The following is a 20792-nucleotide window of genomic DNA, read 5'->3' on the forward strand; positions in this document are numbered from 1 at the left end:
ACAGTACCAGGATATTGATTGGGGGATAGGGAGGTGGGGGGGGGGGGCAAGGCAACCTCTTTTGTTCTTAATTAAATTACAATGATAATAAACAGAGTTACTCTGTTTTAGGGCCATTCTTCATCACGTGCGTGACAGAAATTATGAAAAATCTGGACTTCAATTAGTTATAAATTCAAAAATTTAAGAGATTAATTCAAAGGTTATATATCACATTAACATGTTTAGTCAGATATCATTTGAAAAAAATTCTGTCTCCAAAATGCATGTTCAAGGTCAGAGGTCAAAAGAAGTAGGTCACCTGTGTGACTTAACAAAGAAGCATGATTTTGAAAGTTTAATCAATGGTACATGTACATGTATGTAAATCTCTCAAAAATGTTGTATTTATATAAAATTAACAGACTAATTTTTTTTCGTAATTTTGGTCACACACATGACCAACGATGGCCCTTTAGATGTTCTTCGTTCTTCTCTTCTTTTTTTTCTCCCCCCCCCCTCCCAAATTGAAAAATCATAGGAGAAAACCAGTCAGCATTCTGTATATAGGGGTGTGCTGACCAGTAGGATGACTGATACTCGAACTATGCTATTTTCTTGTGCAAATGAAGCACAATCAAAATTACCCCTTTTGTCAGCAAGGGGCAAAAAAAATTCATGTGAACAAACCACACAATATAATTCAATTTGGTGACAAGATATCAATTTCAAAAGCATACAAACAAATATTGATATTCAATTGATTTTACTTTATTAATCAAATGGAACAGTCCACTAAAGATAATGTCATTTTAAATTATCTATTAAATATATCTACATTCAAAGAAAAATTTCTAAACATTTTGTTTGAAGTTTGATGTCATGTTATTCTGAGAAAAATCTAATGTGGGATCATTATCCCGTCTACTCTCTAAATTTCCAGGATTTAAAGAAATCTAGATCGACTGTGAATATAGTGACAAGCTGAACATTGGATTTCGATAAGATAAATGTCAAAGTATAAATTCAAAGTTCAATGATTTGAATTTCAAATCCTTTTGAAATTCAAAAATAAATCTTTATGATTCAAATAACATAGAGTTTGACAGGTCACTATCCACAGCAAATATACTTTAAATTCATGTATTAAGTCAGTGTAGTTTTAAGGCACTACAAGCAAACTTGAAGGTCTACAAGACTATTACGTGCATAGCTGAGAATAAGAATTCAGTGACGAGAACGTGGGATATATTCATGCACTATCGAACGGCTTGAGGGTCCAACCACTTCGGTCTCAACCATAGATCGTCATTAATTGAGCGTAGTAACACAGGCGAGTCAATGAACTGTCTTATAAATAGCACGTTGATTGAACGGCTGGGAAATAGAGAAAGGCTCGCCTCATGTCGAGGGTATATTATTGATATAATTCCCTAAAAGACCTTGACCAAGACTATATGCTGCAGAAGCATAGAGGCTTGGGATGGAACATAAATTATGACACCGATATACCATGTAAAAGTAGGGAACATCGCTTTAATCAATAATAATATAAAGAAGATAGAGAGGAATAATGCAAGCAGCCAAGAGGGATAGGAAGATGGGAACGGAAACTTGGGAATAAGTCAAGTGGTTTTCGCTTGACGAAGAAAATAACCTAACCTTCTTCTAGTCTGACTACCAATTAAGCTCATCAGGAATTACAACTCAACGCTCTGCTACACCAAGAAGCTTAAAACACACAAAAATGTCTTAAATCATAAAGCTCCACGGTCATAATATTACCAATAATAATATGACAAGCAACTACAATAATGATTGGCAGCTAAGTAGCATTTAAACTCATGAAAATATTAAGAAATTTATAGCATTAATGATATCATTTCATTATTGATTATGATAAATCATGTATATTCGTACCTGGATAATTTCATACTTATTTCATACATAAACAGCACCTGAATGTCAAAACAATGCCAAAGAATGTCATTCTAGATTTCATTTCAGTGCTCGGAATAGCTTTAGTTGCACTAACTTAAAAAAATCACAATCTAATTTGTTTCTTCCTTAATTCACCATTTGTTGCATTGTAATTACTATTTCTGATAATTTTTTTTCCATCTTAGTTAGATACCCAACCTCTTTTTCTCTGTTCCTCCTGTCTCCCCCTCTTCCTCTTATTTCATTCTGTCTTTCTTTCTTACATGTTCTCACTACTTTGTTCTAACTCCGAGGCTTTCTTCTCACATGCTGGGTATTTCCATGAATGATTATTTTGTAGAACAATTTCATTTTGATAGTTGCATACTTTATTAAGTTTTATATTTTTGACGTCTGTATATATACCATTTATACACTGAATGTAATTCAGCCATTTGGCTGCTATTTTCAGAGTGTATTTGAAATAAACCATTCAATAATAAAATATAAAAGTATTTGTAAAACCTCTTTGATGTGTGTATACATACGATTTTTCTCCAATCAAAAATGAAAACCATGGGCCCATCAAAATTTTTTTTTTCATATTTCTATCAGTTCTTCTAATTTATGTCTCCCCCACTTTTTTTTCTTATCAAATTTTGTACCTGTGTCCATCCCAAAATTTGAGGTGGACCCCCCCCCTAAAATTTTTGGGTTCCGCTGCCAATGACTACACATCCCCCCCAAGAAAATGAAAAAAAATCTTTATTACTCATGCACATACTAGTTTCCAGTAAACTAGTTTTAGGAACGTAGTGAGAACAGCCTCTACATTTGTCTATGATAAAAGGAAAACGTGATAGTAAAATGGGTAATGTTTACATGATAACCAAATATAACATGACATGATGGCCTAGATATCAGCAATATTAAGAATGGGAACAATAATAAACATCAGAAACTCGGTAAACGAACATCAATCTAGACCTTCTCCAATGACCTTAGTTGAAAAAGTGTCAAGTGACTCTCTTGAGAAACCCTCTCTACCCCGACCTACGTACAAACTCAATTTCCACACCATTGCGTGAATAACTCAATTCATTTCTTTTCTTATTCCATGTGATAATCTGAAACCCCTTCAAAAACTTACCGCATTGAAATAGGATAACCATGTGTGCGGCCAATGCTGTTATAGGTGTAACGTGTCGTATCCATGATGAGTGATGCGCTTTCTCTGATTGCTTCTTACAAAAGTACACTTTCAAAAAGTCTTTATCATGGTGACAAAGTCATGGCTGATTCTCACTTGAGTAGATCTGCATCTCGTTTTGTCCAAAGTGAGGATGGTAAGAGTTGAAATTCTCCTCCTTATTTTTCAGATGCATACATGTAAACTTTGCAATCAAGCCAATAACAATCATCAGTAGTGTTACTTTTGCTGATCACTGACTGTTTAAGTTAGTTATGTCACAATATGATGAATCCATAACAATAATTACTGCTGCTTTTCAAAATTTCCTCATCTGTCTGGGTGAATGAAATGGAATAATATGAATAGAATCCTTGATTCTGAAAAGATTCAATAGTCCTGCTCAGAACAATTGAAAGTCAGATGACCACAAATCGCAATTGCCTCATCCTCAAATTCACTTCGATTCAGAAAGTTTTGTGTAGGATCAGAATAAATAGACACTCCTTCTTATTCATGCTATAATACGCAAGACACAACAAAATATTCACCACAAACCTCAAAGTCAAAATTTTACAAGTAGGCTGAAGAAAATGTTCAAACGATCAATGAATGCAATGGTGAATATGTGTCCATAATATCTACCAACCAATAATTTGCTAATCATCAACAATTTCAGACAGAATCATAATAACAATGCCAATTCAGTTTCAAGGTGCTAGATAGTCACAATGTGGAAGTGCAAAATAAAAATGATTCTGGTTCCGGATTTTGATCCATCAAATTCCTACCACCACCAATGCTCCCCTGCAATGTTGTTGGTGCAATCCAATAGCTGAAATATTGAATCTGACATCGAAAAGTCAAAAGACACCATGTGGTCAACTTTATATCCGTAGGCCACAATCGCCATATGAAAAGAACTCACACAAAACCGGAAAAACCTCATTGCCAGAACGATTGTTACTAGTTTGACACAACACTTGCTAAAAAGGGATAAAGTCTAAAGACCTCAAAGGACTAGTAGCTAGCCAGAGGGAGGTAAGGGATCTAATACCCCCTTTGAGCTTCAAAAAATTGTCCATGGTACTGGTACTATACAGACTCATCCTCTGTATCCCCTTCCATCTATCCCTCTTTCAAATTCCTACTGAACTTGAAATGGATTATACCTTCACCAAGGCTCCACACTAACTTTTTTTCTTGGTGGCCCAAACAATCTACCAAAATCATCAATTTCATATTTTTGGTGGCCCTAAAACAATAGAAAATATTACAATTTATCAAAACTTTGGTAGCCCAACCGGGCCACCAAGTGTTGGCTTTTACAAAATTTTGGTGGTCGGACTCTCATTTTTGGTTGCCCCGGGCCACTGCTAATGTCGAGCCCTGCCTTCACATTTACCTTTCCATTTTCTTCCCTCTTCTTAAATTCCTTCTGAAAACTGTGCCTCCCTTATTCAAGAAATGTTTTACATGCCCTAACTAATGGCAACTTGAATTAGAATTACTGGTGCATGCTTCAGCAGAAATGCTACCATTCATCTAAAAAAACATTCATAAAAAGTGAGATTTTATCAAACAGTACGCTGTATATTGGAAATCACATTCAATGAAATTATTGATCGATCAACTCAATGCCTTTTGAATTATTAGAAAAACAAAACTCAGGATAACAAATAAAAAATGAATAAAAAGATATCTACTTCCTCTTCAAAATGAAAAAAAAATGATTTCAGTTCTGCTTACAACTAAAATCAATCAAATCAAGAATAAGTAGGAGTACCGATGTTATCTGGCCGTTCAGGCTTAGTCGTCTAAAAAATCTCTTAAAATCCCTTTCTCACTTGTCTTGTTGATTAACATTTTCTTCTTAAAGTACTGGTATGGCATTCCTGGCAAATAATTGCCTCTTGATCAATAAATATCAAATTGCTTGGTGCAAACTTCTGTAAATGTATCTTTTAATAAAAAAAAACTCTTGGAAAGAAATACAGAATCAGGATCCTAAAAATGGCAGGAGGATGTAAGCTTTTAACTACCTATATTCTCAAGAAATATCTTCACACAATTACAAAATCAATAAACATGTCTCTTAAAATCAATAGACATGTCTCCTGCTTTTAAATCCTTCCAATGAATGACAAATCAATTCTTCCAAACAACAATTACTTCCCTTTCTCTTGTGCTGTTAGAACAGAATTATCCAACTGAATAATACTCATTGTTCCTAATCTTTTGTTTTTTTGTTAGGTTTGCTTGTTAAAATAACCCTACCAACTGGAACAAAGCAAGACAAAGTTGTCCGGAAATACTGAACCAACTTAATTCAAAATACTGAGCCCAGTGAAAATATTTTGTAGAAAAATTTACATTTGAATTTATACATGTAGGATTAAGAAGAATTATGCCATCATAATTAGGGGTCACTGACCTCCCATTTATGAAAAAAAGTTTATTCTCAGTTCCTGTCAACTTGAACATCTATCATCTAATGTAAACTTGCACATCTATCTAAACACAGATTAAAAAATGTTTGAATCATCTGGCGGACAAATCAAAAGACAGAACCAAATTCAAATGGTTCACAGATTCCTCAAAATCTACTTGAACAAATTGATTGACTGGAAAGTTTGGCATAACACTCTTTAAATCTGATCATGTGTGTGTAGGCCAAAATGTTCTATGTGCTGAAAATCAAATACCTTGTCATTTATAAATTCATCTATAACAGACAGGTATAAAGACTTTCTATACAAGGAGGTGCGATAGCTCAGTCGGTAGAGCAGGGGTTTCGGACTCCGGTGACCCGGGTTCGATTCCCAAATGGTGCGCTAGTGCCCTTTGGTAAGGCATTTATCCTCATTACCAGGTCCCTCGGAGAGGACCTTAAGCTGTTGGTCCCCTGGTTACTTGCTCACAAACATTAGTGCTTTCTTAGCAGTCAGGTAAAAACACCTTGGTATAACAATGAAAATCTCCAGCCTTTGAAGATTCTTGCAATTATCGAGAACCGACAAACCAGTCGCCTTCACCATTCGAGCAGAAGATTGTCTTCTAACTGTATTTACTTCAACAAGTCACTCTTTCAAACAAATCAAAACTTGATTTAATTCATCAGAGATTCCAAAATGATATTCCAAAAGAGATGCAGATATCACAATCCTTCATTGCCCTGCTACATGTACGATTTTTATATTATTTTTATATTATATTATGATGGTGTATGGCAGTAAATTGCCAAGTACTGCCAACTCATCCACTCACCAAATTTATGCTAATGCCATTCCGTCCATCAACATCTTGTCTAACAACCATTTGGTCCAATAACCATTTGGTACGATCATCACCTCGTCTAATCAACATTTAGTCTATAGGCGGTGCTGCACCATCCCGAGTTTGCTCAATCTCGAGATTTTAGCCCGATCAGCCCTCTTCGCGATTAATCTCGAGATTCAAGAAACCCCGTCTCCACCATCGCACTAAGAGCGATTCTTGCTCGAGCGAGGCAACAAGCCCGATATTCCGAGCATGCGCACTTTCGATCTTGGAGTTTCAACGGCCCGCGCTTTTGAACAACTTCCCGCGATATGCAATCAAGTACATGTACTCTTTCGCCGAATTCGACCGTTGTTATGCAACAATCCTCTCAGCTCAGCCGCGCTATAATTATAAGCGAGTGAAGTATTCTTCGTTTAATATGATGGCGGACTCCGAGGCAACGACAGAGGGGGAGAGAGAGAGAGGGGAGGAAAGAAATGCTATTTGCTCACATTTTGCGAAGGAATAAGACGACAATGCTGTCAGTATTGTTATTGACTATGACCATCGTCGATAATGAGCGCCTCCCCCATCGGTCTGGTCTCTCCCAAAATCCATTCACGGGGGGCTTGACACCATCGTTGCTGATTGGGGAATTGATGAACGCTATGATAAAGTTGACTTTCGCATGCGTTCGGTATAATCGCTGTTTATGTTTTTACCAAGGCGGAAATGGAACGCGAATTGCATTATGGACTGAAGGTCATGAATAAATTAACCCGAGTCCAAACCCGAGTGCGTCTGCACCTACGAATTAGCGCGATAATTCGTAAATAGCGCGCTATTTTGCAAATAAACCCGAGTTGACTTGGGATTGCAATCTCGAGATTAATCCTACGAACTAGCGCGATAATTGCGTCTGCATTACAAACAATCTCGAGATTTTTCAGATCGGGATAATTTGCCGGATCAGAAATAGCGCGCTAATTTGAAAACTCGGGATGGTGCAGACGGCCCTTATGACCATTTTGTCTCATAGCCAGTTGACTAATATCCATTTCATTATTATTCATTTTGCACTTGTTATTAACACTTAGTCCATTTAGACCAAATGGTATATGGACTAAATGGCTATTGGATCAACTGTTTATTAGACAAAACTGCCATTGGACAAAATGGCAATTAGACCATGTGGATAGTGGACGAACTGATGGTAGACCAAATGATAGTAGAAAAGTTGGCAGTTGGACGAATTGGCATTAGATGAATTGGAAATAAGTAAATAAAATACGATTGTCCACTCATTTTATAGCTGGGTATATTGTTCATGCTGGATTAGGTTAAGTGTTCAATTTACCTCCAAAACCCAAAGTTATTCTTTCTTTTATAGATTTTGTGGCAGCGGTGGGATACTACCCATTCCATAGAACAAGATTTTTTTTTCTTTAATATTAGAAACTATACCATTGCATTTGCATAAAGCTTTCCGAAATAAACTTTTAGGCCTATACTATCAAGGAAGCATGAAGGCCTATGTATCGGACCTGCATACATGTACATAAACTTTCAAAAGTAGGACTTAGTAAAGGAAAGAGCACTGCTCCAATATTTGAAAGGTACACGTAGACCTCTTGAGCATACTTAACCAACCTTCACTCATTACCAATGAATGGACCAAGTATAGAAGGCTGTTTATCAACTCCTTATTTTCCTTTTAAAATGCCCATTTCTTATCTAATGTAAATCGACATGTAGGACTGCATGCTTTTGGGCAGGAAAAATATCAGAAAATGTTCATTGTAAATAACATTCATTTCAAACAAAACCTTTTCAAACCACTTATCAGAACGCCCCACTTGGTGCATCTGAACACCATCACAGCCTTGAAGTAAGTCCTCTACCAACAATCAATAACAGATAACTGCTACACTGTAAAGCTGATAATGGCATACTAGAGGAGGTTTTGGTACACTTGTATAGATTAATGTTATCTCTGAGATTACCAAACAGACATCAAAGGGATAGCCCGATGGGGTGACAGCATCAGAGCTTGACCATGTTCAGTGCAACATATCAACTTCAAAAATGAAAAGAGAACCAACAATGACAGATGCAAGATGCGTTATATTCCATTCAACATACCAGATGCAAATATCCTTTCGAGGGACTTATACTTTTGTTTTTTATATTAAAAGCTCTGAGTTAGCCCTAATAAGTAAGATAAAAATGAATTGAGAACAATTTGAGTCAATTTGGCACAAATGGGCAAGTGTAGTGCAAACAAATATCTGTTGAATATTACGGTCCCAAAAACTAATTAATATTAAAGTTTAGGCTCCGATCTTAATTTTGTCTTCAAACGGGGTCTAACGGCCCTTTAATTTTGACAGTCATCATTCTTCCACATCATGAAGGTGAGATTAAAGGGATGGTCCGGGCTGAAAGTATTTATAGCGTAATAAATAGAGTAGAATTCACTGAGCAAAATGCCGAGAAGTTCATCAAAATCGGATAACAAATAACAAAGTTATTGAATTTCAAAGTTTAGTAATATTTTCTAAAAACCGTCGTCATGAATATTCATTAGGTGGGCTGATGATGTCACATCTCCACTTGTTCGTTTGTATTTTATTATATGAAATGAGGTTTATTCAATTTTTTTCCTCCAAGAACTAGAAAAATTGGATTGACAACTGATTTAGTGCATTAGATATTTATTACTGTAACTTATTTCCTTATAAGGGAGACATTATTCACACAATTATGAAATAATGAAAAAAAAAAATGATTTTATGTAATAACATTTAACGGAAAGTAGAGATGTGACATCATCAGCCAACCTAATGAATATTCATAACGACTGTTTTCACAAAATATTGCTAAAATTTAAACTTCAATAATTTATTATTTGTTATCCGATTTTGATGAAAATTTCGGCGTTTTGCTCAGTGAATTCTACTCTATGTATTAAGATATTTTCAGCCTGGACCATCCCTTTAAAGGTTTCAATTCAAAGTTAGTTCAAGGTATGCTATCAGTTGCTTAGTGTGTCTAACGAAGACATCACTTTGACAGTGAACCCTTCATACGATAGCAGAAGAGTGCTACCTATAGCATTCCATAGATTGGCAATACTCAATCATCCAGCCTAATCTATTGAGCCCTGGCTGGAAGGCATTGAGATGATGAGATTAATTATCTTGGTATAATGGGTCAACATCTATCATCACACCGGAGGCCATGTTCAGATATTCTGCCAAGTATTACTGTCTTGCAGCAAAAAGCATTGAGTTAAAATGTCCATTAAATGTCCCCACAAATAAGAAAATAAAGTAGATCTGGAAAGAGAGCCTCAAATCTCTTTTACTTCAATCTTGAAGGTAAATATAAAATAATCATATGATTTAACAAAAGGAGTCTGGGGCATCCACCTGTACACAGGTGTGCTATGGCTCAGTCAGAATGAATTTAAAAGCTTGAATCACTATAAACAAGAGGTTCACCCTTCAACCTAACATTAGAAAAAAGCCCAAAGAGCATTCACACATTGGTTATATTAAAATGTAAAGGCATACATGTACATCTACCTCAAAAGTAAATGCCTTGAAATGAAAGATTTTAGCAAAAATGGCAGAGAAATTGAAAAGAAGTGCGAAGACAAATTTCATTATCCTTCCACGTCTTTTTGACTCCTGAGAGATGTCAAATGCAGACTGATCTTTGTTTCAGAGACAAAGACATATGGTACAGTAAGATCTACAGTAACAATATACTATGGGATCGTCAAAATAAATGCGAGATGCTTGCAAGCCACAAAGACACGCAGATCATTGCAAAGACAATAGATGCAAACTTCATTGAGTAATGGATGAGCTCAGACACTGTAAATCTGTGTAATCCAGAATAAATTTTCCTGAAAAACGCCAATTGAAAAACGCCAATTAATGTGTGAATCCTTCATGTAAAACATAAAAAGATGCAAAATCGGCCAAATCTAGTGCATTCCTTGAATAGATGGAGAATGATCCATACTGCACTTGTACAACATCACAGTCCAACACAAATCACATAGAAAATGGCTCTACCAGTACATCACTACCATTGGCAGGAGGGTCCATGCTGCGCCATACCAGGGAGCGAGTTCGGCCAGTGGTAGCAGAGAGAATGGAAGTGATGCTAGTATTGGTAACCAGCTAGCGTCTTTTGTGTAATGGAGACAGACTCTCAGGACCGCTATTGATGCCGATGATGATGCAAGCAAACACCCCGCCTTGGTATAAGATTTCATCTTCTCCTCCAGAGGGGCGGACTGGACCAATCACGGATGAGAGGGACCGGTAGATGGCTGTAGGTATTCGGACCAGAGGGGAAAGTAAGAGGAGGGTCTACTCCTGGTAGTCTTGGCCTCAATACCTTTTGCTATCTTTGCCTCCTGGTGCTTGTTCCCTTGGTGAGATAGTCTACCAATGTCACACTAGAACAATAGGAATTACATGTACATGACATTTACAACACCTGGAAAATCTGGATATGGAACCTACATGTACATGTAATAGCAACCTGAAGCATTATCATTATGTGTGTAAATGTCTGGTCAACAACAGACAGCACCAATGTAATTTCTAGGAAAAGGGGCTAATATTAAGTCCTATAACTATTTTATGAAACAAAGCGAAACTTACAATTGTGCTCTTTCATACTTTACATCCAATTTGGATGAAATCTCAAGTGTTTTGCTTGTTGGATTTTTCTCTTTTTCTTCAAATCACCTTTTTTCTGGGGTGGACTTGTCAGTAACCCCTCCCCCCTTTCCCTTTATGTCCCAACGCAACAAGCGAAAATATTTGTGAAACATTCATCTAGTCTGAAATGCCAGACTACTATCAGAGTTCCAGGGGAGTTGATCTTTGCCTTGCGATTGGCCGAATGTGATGGAGGTCCAAACAGTTGGTATGCTAGAAATGTACACAAAGCGCTTATATCTGGCACACCAGGATATTCCTATGAGAGATTTGACATGTAAACTTGATTTACATTTTCATTTTCATACTATACTGGGTCTGTTTACACTAAACATATTTTCATCACTGTAGACCAACACCAAACCTTAGTGAACAAGCACTGCAAAGCTTTACAAAGGTGTCAGTGCCTATTATGCCTACGTTTAATAGGTGGTTTCAGACCGCCTCAAAGTTTGTCATTTCCAGGTATTTTCAGATCAGGAAATTTACCCCGATCAGAAAATACTTTGGTAATATGAAAGCAAACTATGTGTGATTTCCCCCGAAAGAAAATACCCGCTAAATAGTAGGTACTTGGCGAAATTATGAGAACTTTCGCAGGGATTTTTGCAAGGCCGCAGGTATTTTGGCAATGTGAAAGCAATTTACAGGAACTTTTGGCCCAGCGTGTCGGGTGGCTGCTGAGCTAGTGATTTTGAATCTCGCGCCTCACTTGCATATCAGACCATACTGCGCATTCTCGTAACTTCAGGAACTTATCCCGAAAGGTATGTTTCAGGGCAGTGTGAATGCAAGAATAATGGGTATTTTTTAGTTCTCTGAATTTAACGGGGATTCTGATCGAGGCGGTTTGAAACCACCTACTGTGTACTTTTGTTGTGAACATTCCAGCGGGCTTTAAACTTCAACATTTTTAGGGCAAAGCCTCTTCCTAAAGGATGCATTTTTAGTCTTGGCACTTGGCTTTACAATCAGTGTAGATTTAAATACAAGTTACAATAAAATAAAATAAATGAATTTATTTTAAAAAAAGAAAAGCAGCCTGATTTAAAATAGAATCTAGGGCCTACATGTACACTACACCAAACTTTTTTTCCAGTTTATACGACAGTACACTGTACACGGATCCCCGTATAGAGAACGAGGTACTGGATGGAATTTGTTTTGTGGACCACAGGGGAATAAATGGCATGAAGCTGAATACACTGCACTTTACTTTCAACATTACAGGTTAAATCAGGGAAATAACATTTCCCACTTTCTAGTGCTATTTACACTGTCCTAAGGTACACATTGAAAGCTGTTTTGCTTTCTTTGTGAGAGACATGCAAGATTCCAAAAGTTGTAATCCAGCCTAAATCAAGTTGAACATAGAAAACTAAACTGTATGTAAAGCAACCAAACTTTGAAGGGGAATTCACCTAACAAAATTTGATTCAAACAAAGACAATCAAAGCCGAACATCGAAAATCTCATCAAAATTTACTCATAATAGGTACATGTATGACATGAATAATTGTATAATTTCATGAAAACAGTTAGTGCCTAAACTGCCTATAATGCGATGACCCTATAAAATTTATGAAAAATATATTAAATATCAATATAGCACTACTAAAGCCTACATAAATTACTTATTTAACATTAGATTTGATGAAATTTTGAGCATCATGCTTGTTTAATTTGTCTACATGTATTTTGTAAATCAACATTTCATTGGAGTGGATTTCCATTTTGAGGATTTTATGGGTCGTTTTTGTAATAGCATGCATTTCCCTGCATAATACTTCAGAATTATCACTAATTCATGAACATATCAACTGGTGTAAATGCATCTTTGCAACTCCAGTTATCACTCTACAGGGGGTGGACTAGGACAGTTGCCATCTATCATTACATTCCTAATGTTATGACAGGTTAACAGAGATGAAGTTAAAGGTTTCATGCTGCGCTAAATGCCTTGCTGTATACGTAGGACTAAACATGCTAAGGCTGCGTTTATGCGACCTCGACCCAGAATCATGATTTGAATCACCATTTGAATCATGATTCAAAACAGCAGCATGAATCACGATCCGACAGAATCAGCGTTTATACGACCATCTTTGAATTCGGGCCGATCCAGTGCGCATCACAGTGCGCAGTTTGACCCAGGAAGTATAGGTCAACATTTTCGCACGTGTTTCTAACTTCACGTCGGCTGCTAGATTTTTGCTGCCGCCGGAGCTAACGCGCGATCGTTTGTGCAAGTGCAACGCTTACTCGGGCTCGGCTTCCGAAAAATAAATCTTTTACTTCCAGAATTCCGTGTATTGTACCTCGTATTGTTTTTGATCGGGAACCAGAAGGGGTCATCATCCTCCCTCCCACCTCCCGATCGATTTTTCTTGTCTATGATGGTCCTGTACTGGGCACGAATTCTGTTAATTTTGTCTCGACAGGCGGTGCCACATCTCCGTTGAAATCCCTCCCTCGCAAGCGCCGCTGAAAGGGATCGTCTTATTTCTGTGAATCCCCGTAAGGGATGCTTGTGCTTCAGGCTGAGCCCAAAGCACAAGCAGAGCCCTGAGTTCATCGTCAGTCCAATTTGTGCCTTTGGAACTTGAAGAAATGATGGATGAAAACAATGAAATATACAAATGACGCTACAGTACAACCCCGGGGTACAATACACAGAATGATAATTCCTAAATGCTGGCAATACTGCTACACGAAAATTAACCTGCACGAAACACAGCGCGCGCCTTTGAGTCGAACCCGGAAGAAGCACGACACAATGACGTCATAGAATCATGATTCAAATCACGATATCGTTCATACGACCTTTTTCGTTCGTGATTCTACAGAAACGTCTTTCCAAACGCCCCTTTTTTCGTGTTTCATGTTTGTGATTCTAATCATGATTATATTCAATTTCGACTAAACGCAATCGTGATTCTGCAGAATCGTGATTTGAATCATGATTCTAATCATGATTCTAGGGTAAAAAAGTGTCGAATAAACGCACCCTAAATGGAAGTAACCTCTGGTGGGTGTTTCATAAAGCTGTTCGTAAGTTAAGAGCGACTTTAAGAAAGGATCACCAGTTGTTCTTAAAGTCGCTCTTAACTTACGAACACCTTTATGAAACGGCACCCTGAAAAATATTGATTCAAAATACCTCCCCACAAATGGTAAAAAATGTTGTTTTTTATGCTAAGTAGTACACAATCTATCAAGATTGATGAGCACAAAAAAGGATGAATAACTAGATGTAGTTTCCACAATCTTTTTCGAAAATTTAAATTTCTTCAAATCTTGTCAACAATGTAGATTTCACCACTAGGGTGCAAGACTTAGTATCTAAAATTCTAATTTGTTTTACTACATGTAATGTCATATCCAAATCACTGTTTCTTTCATAAAACCCTGAAACCCAAGGTGTCATGGCGGCAATGACTATTTTCACTCTCATTTACATTTCCTTTTCTTGATAGAAGCTACATTGACAATCGACTGAATATAGAAACAGCATTCACAAAGCATGCACCTTGGAATATTCTCGTCCAAAAGCCTCTCAAAGGAAATCAAATCTCATTCATTAATCCAATTATACAAGCCAAGGAGTGTCTAAATTACAGCTAGATATTGACTCGGAGTCTTCATTCAATTATTCAATTACTTCCATCGTCCGTGCCATGATGGTTCAAAGGGATTTGATCAATTTGATTATTGTGCAGATCTCGGGACCAGAGTTATCTCTCTTTTCCACGTGGACAGGTAAAAAAAACACATTCAAATGAAGATCGACTTTGACGATTTCTTTTGCACACTCGTTCTATTTGTGCAGGGTTTGTATGGCTTTTATTTTTTTTAATTACATTTCGCAAACTCCATTTTTAGGGTTTATCTTCCCCTTTTCATTAAATATCAGGGTGCCTTGGTCTGGTGGTTACACCTCATGTTATTTCAATTAATCAGAGGGACGTGGGTTTGAATCCCAGCCATTAAAGGACAAGTCCATCCCAACAAAAACTTGATTTGAATAAAAAGAGAAGAATTCAACAAGCATAACACTGAAAATTTCATCAAAATTGGATGTAAACTAAGAAAGTTATGACATTTCAAATTTTCGCTTCATTTCACAAAAACAGTTAAATGAACGAGCCAGCTACATCCAAATGAGAGAGTTGATGATGTCATTCACTCACTATTTCTTTTGTTTTTTGTTTGAAATATTTTGATTTTCTCATCATTGTCATGTGAAATGAAGTTTCATTCCTCCCTGAACACGTGGAATTCCATTATTTTAACATTTTGTGCTTCAGGCAAGTAGGTCCCAATCGTCAAATTCGTAAAAATTGAAATATTGTATAATTCAAACAATAAAAAACAAAAGAAATAGTGAGTGAGTGACATCGTCAACTCTCTCATTTGGATGTAACTGGCTCGTTCATATAACTTTTTTGTTAAAAATAAGCGAAACTTTGAAATGTCATAACTTTCTTATTTTACATCCGATTTTGATGAAATCTTCAGCTTTGTGCTTGTCTGATTATTCTCTATTGATTCAAATCAACATTTTTCTGAGGTGGACTTGACCTTAAGTGTTTTCCTTCAGCAAGAAATTTACCCTCATTAGGCGGGGCTGCACCAGCCCGAGTTTGCTCAATCTCAAGATTTTAGCCTGATTGGCCCTCTTTGCGATTAATCTTGAGATTCAAGAAACCCCGTCTCCACCATCGTAAGAAGAGCAATTTCTGCAATCCTGAGTGCGTCTGTACCTGCTAATTAGCGTAAAATGGCGTGCTATTTTGCAAATAATCCCAAAATGACTTAGGATTGCAATCTCTAGATTAATCTACGAACTAGCGCGATAATTGCGTCTCCATTACAAATAATCTCTAGATTGTTTGGACCAGGATAATTTGCCGGATCATAAATAGCGCGCTAATTGGAAAACTTGAACTGGTGCAAAGGGGCCTATTGTGCTGCACTCAACCCAGATGAGGTAAATGGGTACCTGGCACTTTTTGGCAGGATTACTTAGTAATTCCTTGAAATGCACTGAGCACTGAAAGGCAGCTCGATCTACAGCTCTGGGTAATAATGATAACAACAATACGCATCGGAATACATTATTTCTTCAATAATTGGCTATTATTATATTTGTAAAACACATTATGTGAACTTGCTTAAATTTCTAATAAAGGTAAACGTGCATTCGAGTCAACCTTTCCATACAAGACAAATATTCAAAGCTTTCTTTTTTTAGACCATCACCAGATTATGGCAAGCATTGTGTCAATTATTAACCTCTCTTTTAATAAGCCAAATTACTCCGAAGAACATATATTTACATCCGAATAGATTTAACTTTAAAATTAACCTCACTTACAATGTACATGTACTAAGCACATTTGATGTGTTTGTTTGATAAACAATTCATCACATAATGTCTCTATGATCCTCTATGATTGTCACCCGGGGGGGGGGGGTAAGTCAAATGTATTACCGTACACACGCGTGGCCATATTATTTCCCAACACCTCCTAAACAAGTTTTTCTCTCTGTGCAAAATAACCCCCTAAACAAGTTTTTGCGAGCTTCATTAACACATTTTGGCCCCTAAACAATTTTTTCGTGAGCTTCATTAACACATTTTGGCCCCTTAACAAGTTGTCGCTGAATGAAACATACCCCCGGTACCCTCCTTTGGCTAGTCTTAGAAAAAAAAAAGCTTTGGAAAAAAAAACATACCTAAAATACGTTTGACCCCGCAATTGACCATTGACCAGTCTGTCAAAACCACCCTTTTTTTAAAATTGGTGTTTTTTATATCCTTAATGAGTGCATACATGGTCCGCGTCCAAGACTGAAAAAACACTCCTTTAAGCATGTTTTTTGATGTATGCGTGTGTACAGCAATATATTTGACTGCCTCCCTGGGCCCTATCACTACCCTCAAACTGGTGGCCTTGTATTCTTTAGAAGTGCAAGTTTTAAATGCATTTTTTTTTCATAGGAAAAATATATTGAAATAAATAAATCAAGTTGCTCACGATCATTATGTTTAAATCATATTTTACAGTACCCTAGCAGAACCATGGTTGACCCCCTCCCATCCTCATTACACTGTACTATCATAATGATGGTCGTCATCATCATTGACATCATCATCATCATCATCAATCATCAATCATCATCATTATCATTATCATCATCATCCTTATCATCACCATCATCATCATCATCATCATCCTCATCATCCTTATCATCACCATCATCACCATCATTATCATCAATTCATCATCATCATCATTATCACCATACCCATCATCATCATCACCATCATCATCATGATCATCATCATTCCATCATCATCATCATAAGGATCATTGCCACCATAAATAATGATCATCATGTCATCACCATCATTCATCTTCATTATCAACATAAAATGTAATTATCATAATAAAAATAAATTGCCTAAATATGAACTGCCATTGTCATTCTTTTTTAGCTTATTATATGCAGCTGTATATATTCTTATATCAGTTTTGATTTATGAATTTTGATGCAACTTTTCACCATTTCAGGACCTTGATGTAAAACAGTTTTAATACTGATCTCAGGCTTGACTGATCTTGAATAAATATATTTCAATTTAAAAAGATATATATATTTTCAAATGTTAATAAAAAAAATATCACAGGTTTATTCATAAACCCAAAATGCTATTTGTAACTTGTAAGTACAATAAACTGCACATGATATATTACAAGGGCAACTCAAGACAGTGCTAAATATACTTCTTCTCTTTAAAAAGCCAGATAATTAAATGAAAGAAAACAGTACACTTGCAATTTACGAATAATATTTCACAATATCTGACCTGCCATTTAACAAGACTCTCATTGATTAATCATCTTACGCATATCTAAATATATATATATACATATATAGTGCCAAGGGCCGAAATCTCTCCCCAAAGGTAGGGGGACCAGCTAGGGGCTGGAAAATTTGACAAGCAAAAAAACAAAGAAAGGTTATCCCCCCCCCCCCAAATGTAAGGTCATTTCTACAAAAATAAAATAATCTCGTCCAAAATACCTGTTTTATTTCGATTTTGAATGATGTTTTTCTGCATCATAACAGACCAAAAAAGTAGACGAGACATTTGATATTGTGTCCCCCCCCCCCACAATACTATTTTGGTTTGGGTAGGGGGGACGCGTCCCCCCTGGGATTTCCGCCCATGCTGATAATTGATCGGGGAATCCTCAGAAGGTACAGGTACCGGGAAAGCAACGAATAGCACGCCGGCGCCGACCCCGCCCCCGGAGTAAAGGACATGGAGGTCACCATCCAATTACTTTCGGGGGTTCGGCAGCTCCACACAATTGGCACAGAATTCTTTATACTTGGTGCTAAAAAATAAATATCACTCACCAAACCTTGATATCCTCCAGATAGCGGCTATAATAAAAACACTCCCAGATAGCCTCCAAATTTCGAATTAATATTAGAGAAAGTGGAACTTGAAAGTGGACCCCGGAAGTCGCCTTAACTTACTCCTCGCTGGACTAATTTACAGTCCACACGCGGAGCACGCGCCGCAGGTAATCCACCAAAAAAGACCAACCAGTGACTCCCGAGTCCAATTCACTCCCTTATTCGAGCTGTTAGCTAGCTTTAGAGATAGTCTGTCGGTTTGGTCGAATTGATCTGCCAGAGGCCTGGCGGAAGAAGAGCGGCTTGCTTTCGCATCGGATAAAGTATACCTCCTCGAGTTTATGCGAACAGGTGCATGTGTGATCACCTCTCAATATTTTTCAGCTCTCAGAGATGCAGACAGATTTTGAGCATAGTTATTGCGCCACCTACGATATCAGCATTACAATTATCTATCTCAAAGAGAAAACAATTTGAACGTGAACCCTTATCACTGTCCCCACCGTCACTCGGGACCGTCACGATCATCATCAATATCACCATCATCACCATCATCCTCCTCCTCCTCATCATCATTATCACCATCATCATCATCATCGTCACCATCATCATCATCATCATCGTCACCATCATCACCATCATCATCACCATCATCATCATCACCATCATCACCATCACCATTGCCACCATCACCATGATCATCACCATTACCATTATCATCATCACTTTACAAACTCATCCTGTAATCACTATCCCCACAATCATGCTGCTGAATTACATCCATCATCACTATTGATCATAATCTTTGCTATTATCCTCTCAACCACTAGCACCACCACCATCATCATCAATCATCATCCCCATCACCACCATCATCATCGTCATCATCATCACCATTATCATCATCATCACCATCATCACCATCATCATCACCATCATCGTTATCATCGTCATCATCGTCATCATCAACATCACCATTACCATTTTCATCACCATCATCATCGTCGTCATCATCATCGTCGTCATCATCGTCGTCATCATCATCATCATCATTATCATCACCATCATCATCACCAGTACCACCTTATCATCATGGCCATCATTATTAGTATCAATATCCCTTCTTCCTTTCATTATTTTCCTACACATCTCAACATCAGAATTTGAAGTGTGGGAGAATGGAAGATTAAAGTGATTGGTTAACATTGGTTTGACTTAAAAAATCTGAGCTAGAAGGTCACACTTGTCACCTGTGTCTGTGATATTTTCCAAAAATGAAGCCCAGAAAAAATTGCGTTCGAAAATGATTATTTAGTGCTTCAAAAATTGAAATATAAAGTGACCGGAAACACCATCTTAATTTCATCCCATACACTTATGTGTACTATTTAGGTGTCTATAAGACGCCTATTTACAAAATCGGGGTTTGCCCCTTAGTTTTAGCTTTTCATTCTCAATAATGGTTGTTTTCAGGGTTTATTAGTTCTAATACATGCACTTGTACACATGTTTCATCTTGGTTTGAGAATTTTTTAAATCGGCTGCTCACAAAGTTAAATAGTACCTTTAACAAAACTGTAAACTCAAAGAAGTCAAATACTTAAGATGAGTAGTATGTTCCCAACAATTTTATTTCTCTCACTTTTTAGGACTACTTTACATTTTCCTTTACATAATTTATACAGTAGTTTTCCTATATTTTCCTTTGCCATGTTCCATCATGTTATAAATTGACTCTTATTGCATCCACTGAAATCTGTTTCAAAATATTGGTACTATTATTTCAAGAAACATGTACATTGCATAGTATAAAAGGACAATGTTTTGATTCCATCCCTTCACGCCCTTGCTTTTGATTCGACTTTAAAGGGGAATGGAACCTTTGGAACAAATAGGCTTGTTTCGAAATAGAAAAATCAAAGAATAAGAACAAAGTTTGAGAAAAATCAGACAAATAATGAGAAAGTTATGAGCATTTGAATATTGCATAATTGCAATCACTAATCCCATGGAGATCCTCCCATTGTCAATGCGACAAGGATGTTTGATGTCATACGTGAACAACTTTCCCTTTGGTGGATGAAATACCCCCAAATGTCTCTTTTTACCTTTTCTAACGGTGATACAAACTTTTTATCCATGATGTATTCTGTAAAAATCTGTATTACATTCCCTCCTATGCCACTTTGAGGATCTCCATAGCATTAGTGATCGCAATATTCAAATGCTCATAACTTTCTCATTATTTGTCTGATTTTTCTCAAACT

The 20792-nt window shown here is 36.9% G+C and overlaps 1 protein-coding gene across 1 annotated transcript in view; it reads right to left on the reverse strand.

The window, feature by feature from the left end:
* Nucleotides 1-3325, reverse strand: part of LOC121429847 (LHFPL tetraspan subfamily member 6 protein-like) — a 45769-nt gene extending 42444 nt beyond the window's left edge. The window contains exon 1 of the mRNA XM_041627091.1: nt 3050-3325. Coding sequence (XP_041483025.1) covers nt 3050-3114 — 65 coding nt within the window. The 5' untranslated portion in view covers nt 3115-3325. The remainder of the gene's footprint in view (nt 1-3049) is intronic.
* Nucleotides 3326-20792: the final 17467 nt, after the last annotated feature.

Source organism: Lytechinus variegatus, chromosome 16, assembly GCF_018143015.1.
Source record: "Lytechinus variegatus isolate NC3 chromosome 16, Lvar_3.0, whole genome shotgun sequence".
Taxonomy (NCBI): Eukaryota; Metazoa; Echinodermata; class Echinoidea; order Temnopleuroida; family Toxopneustidae; genus Lytechinus; species Lytechinus variegatus.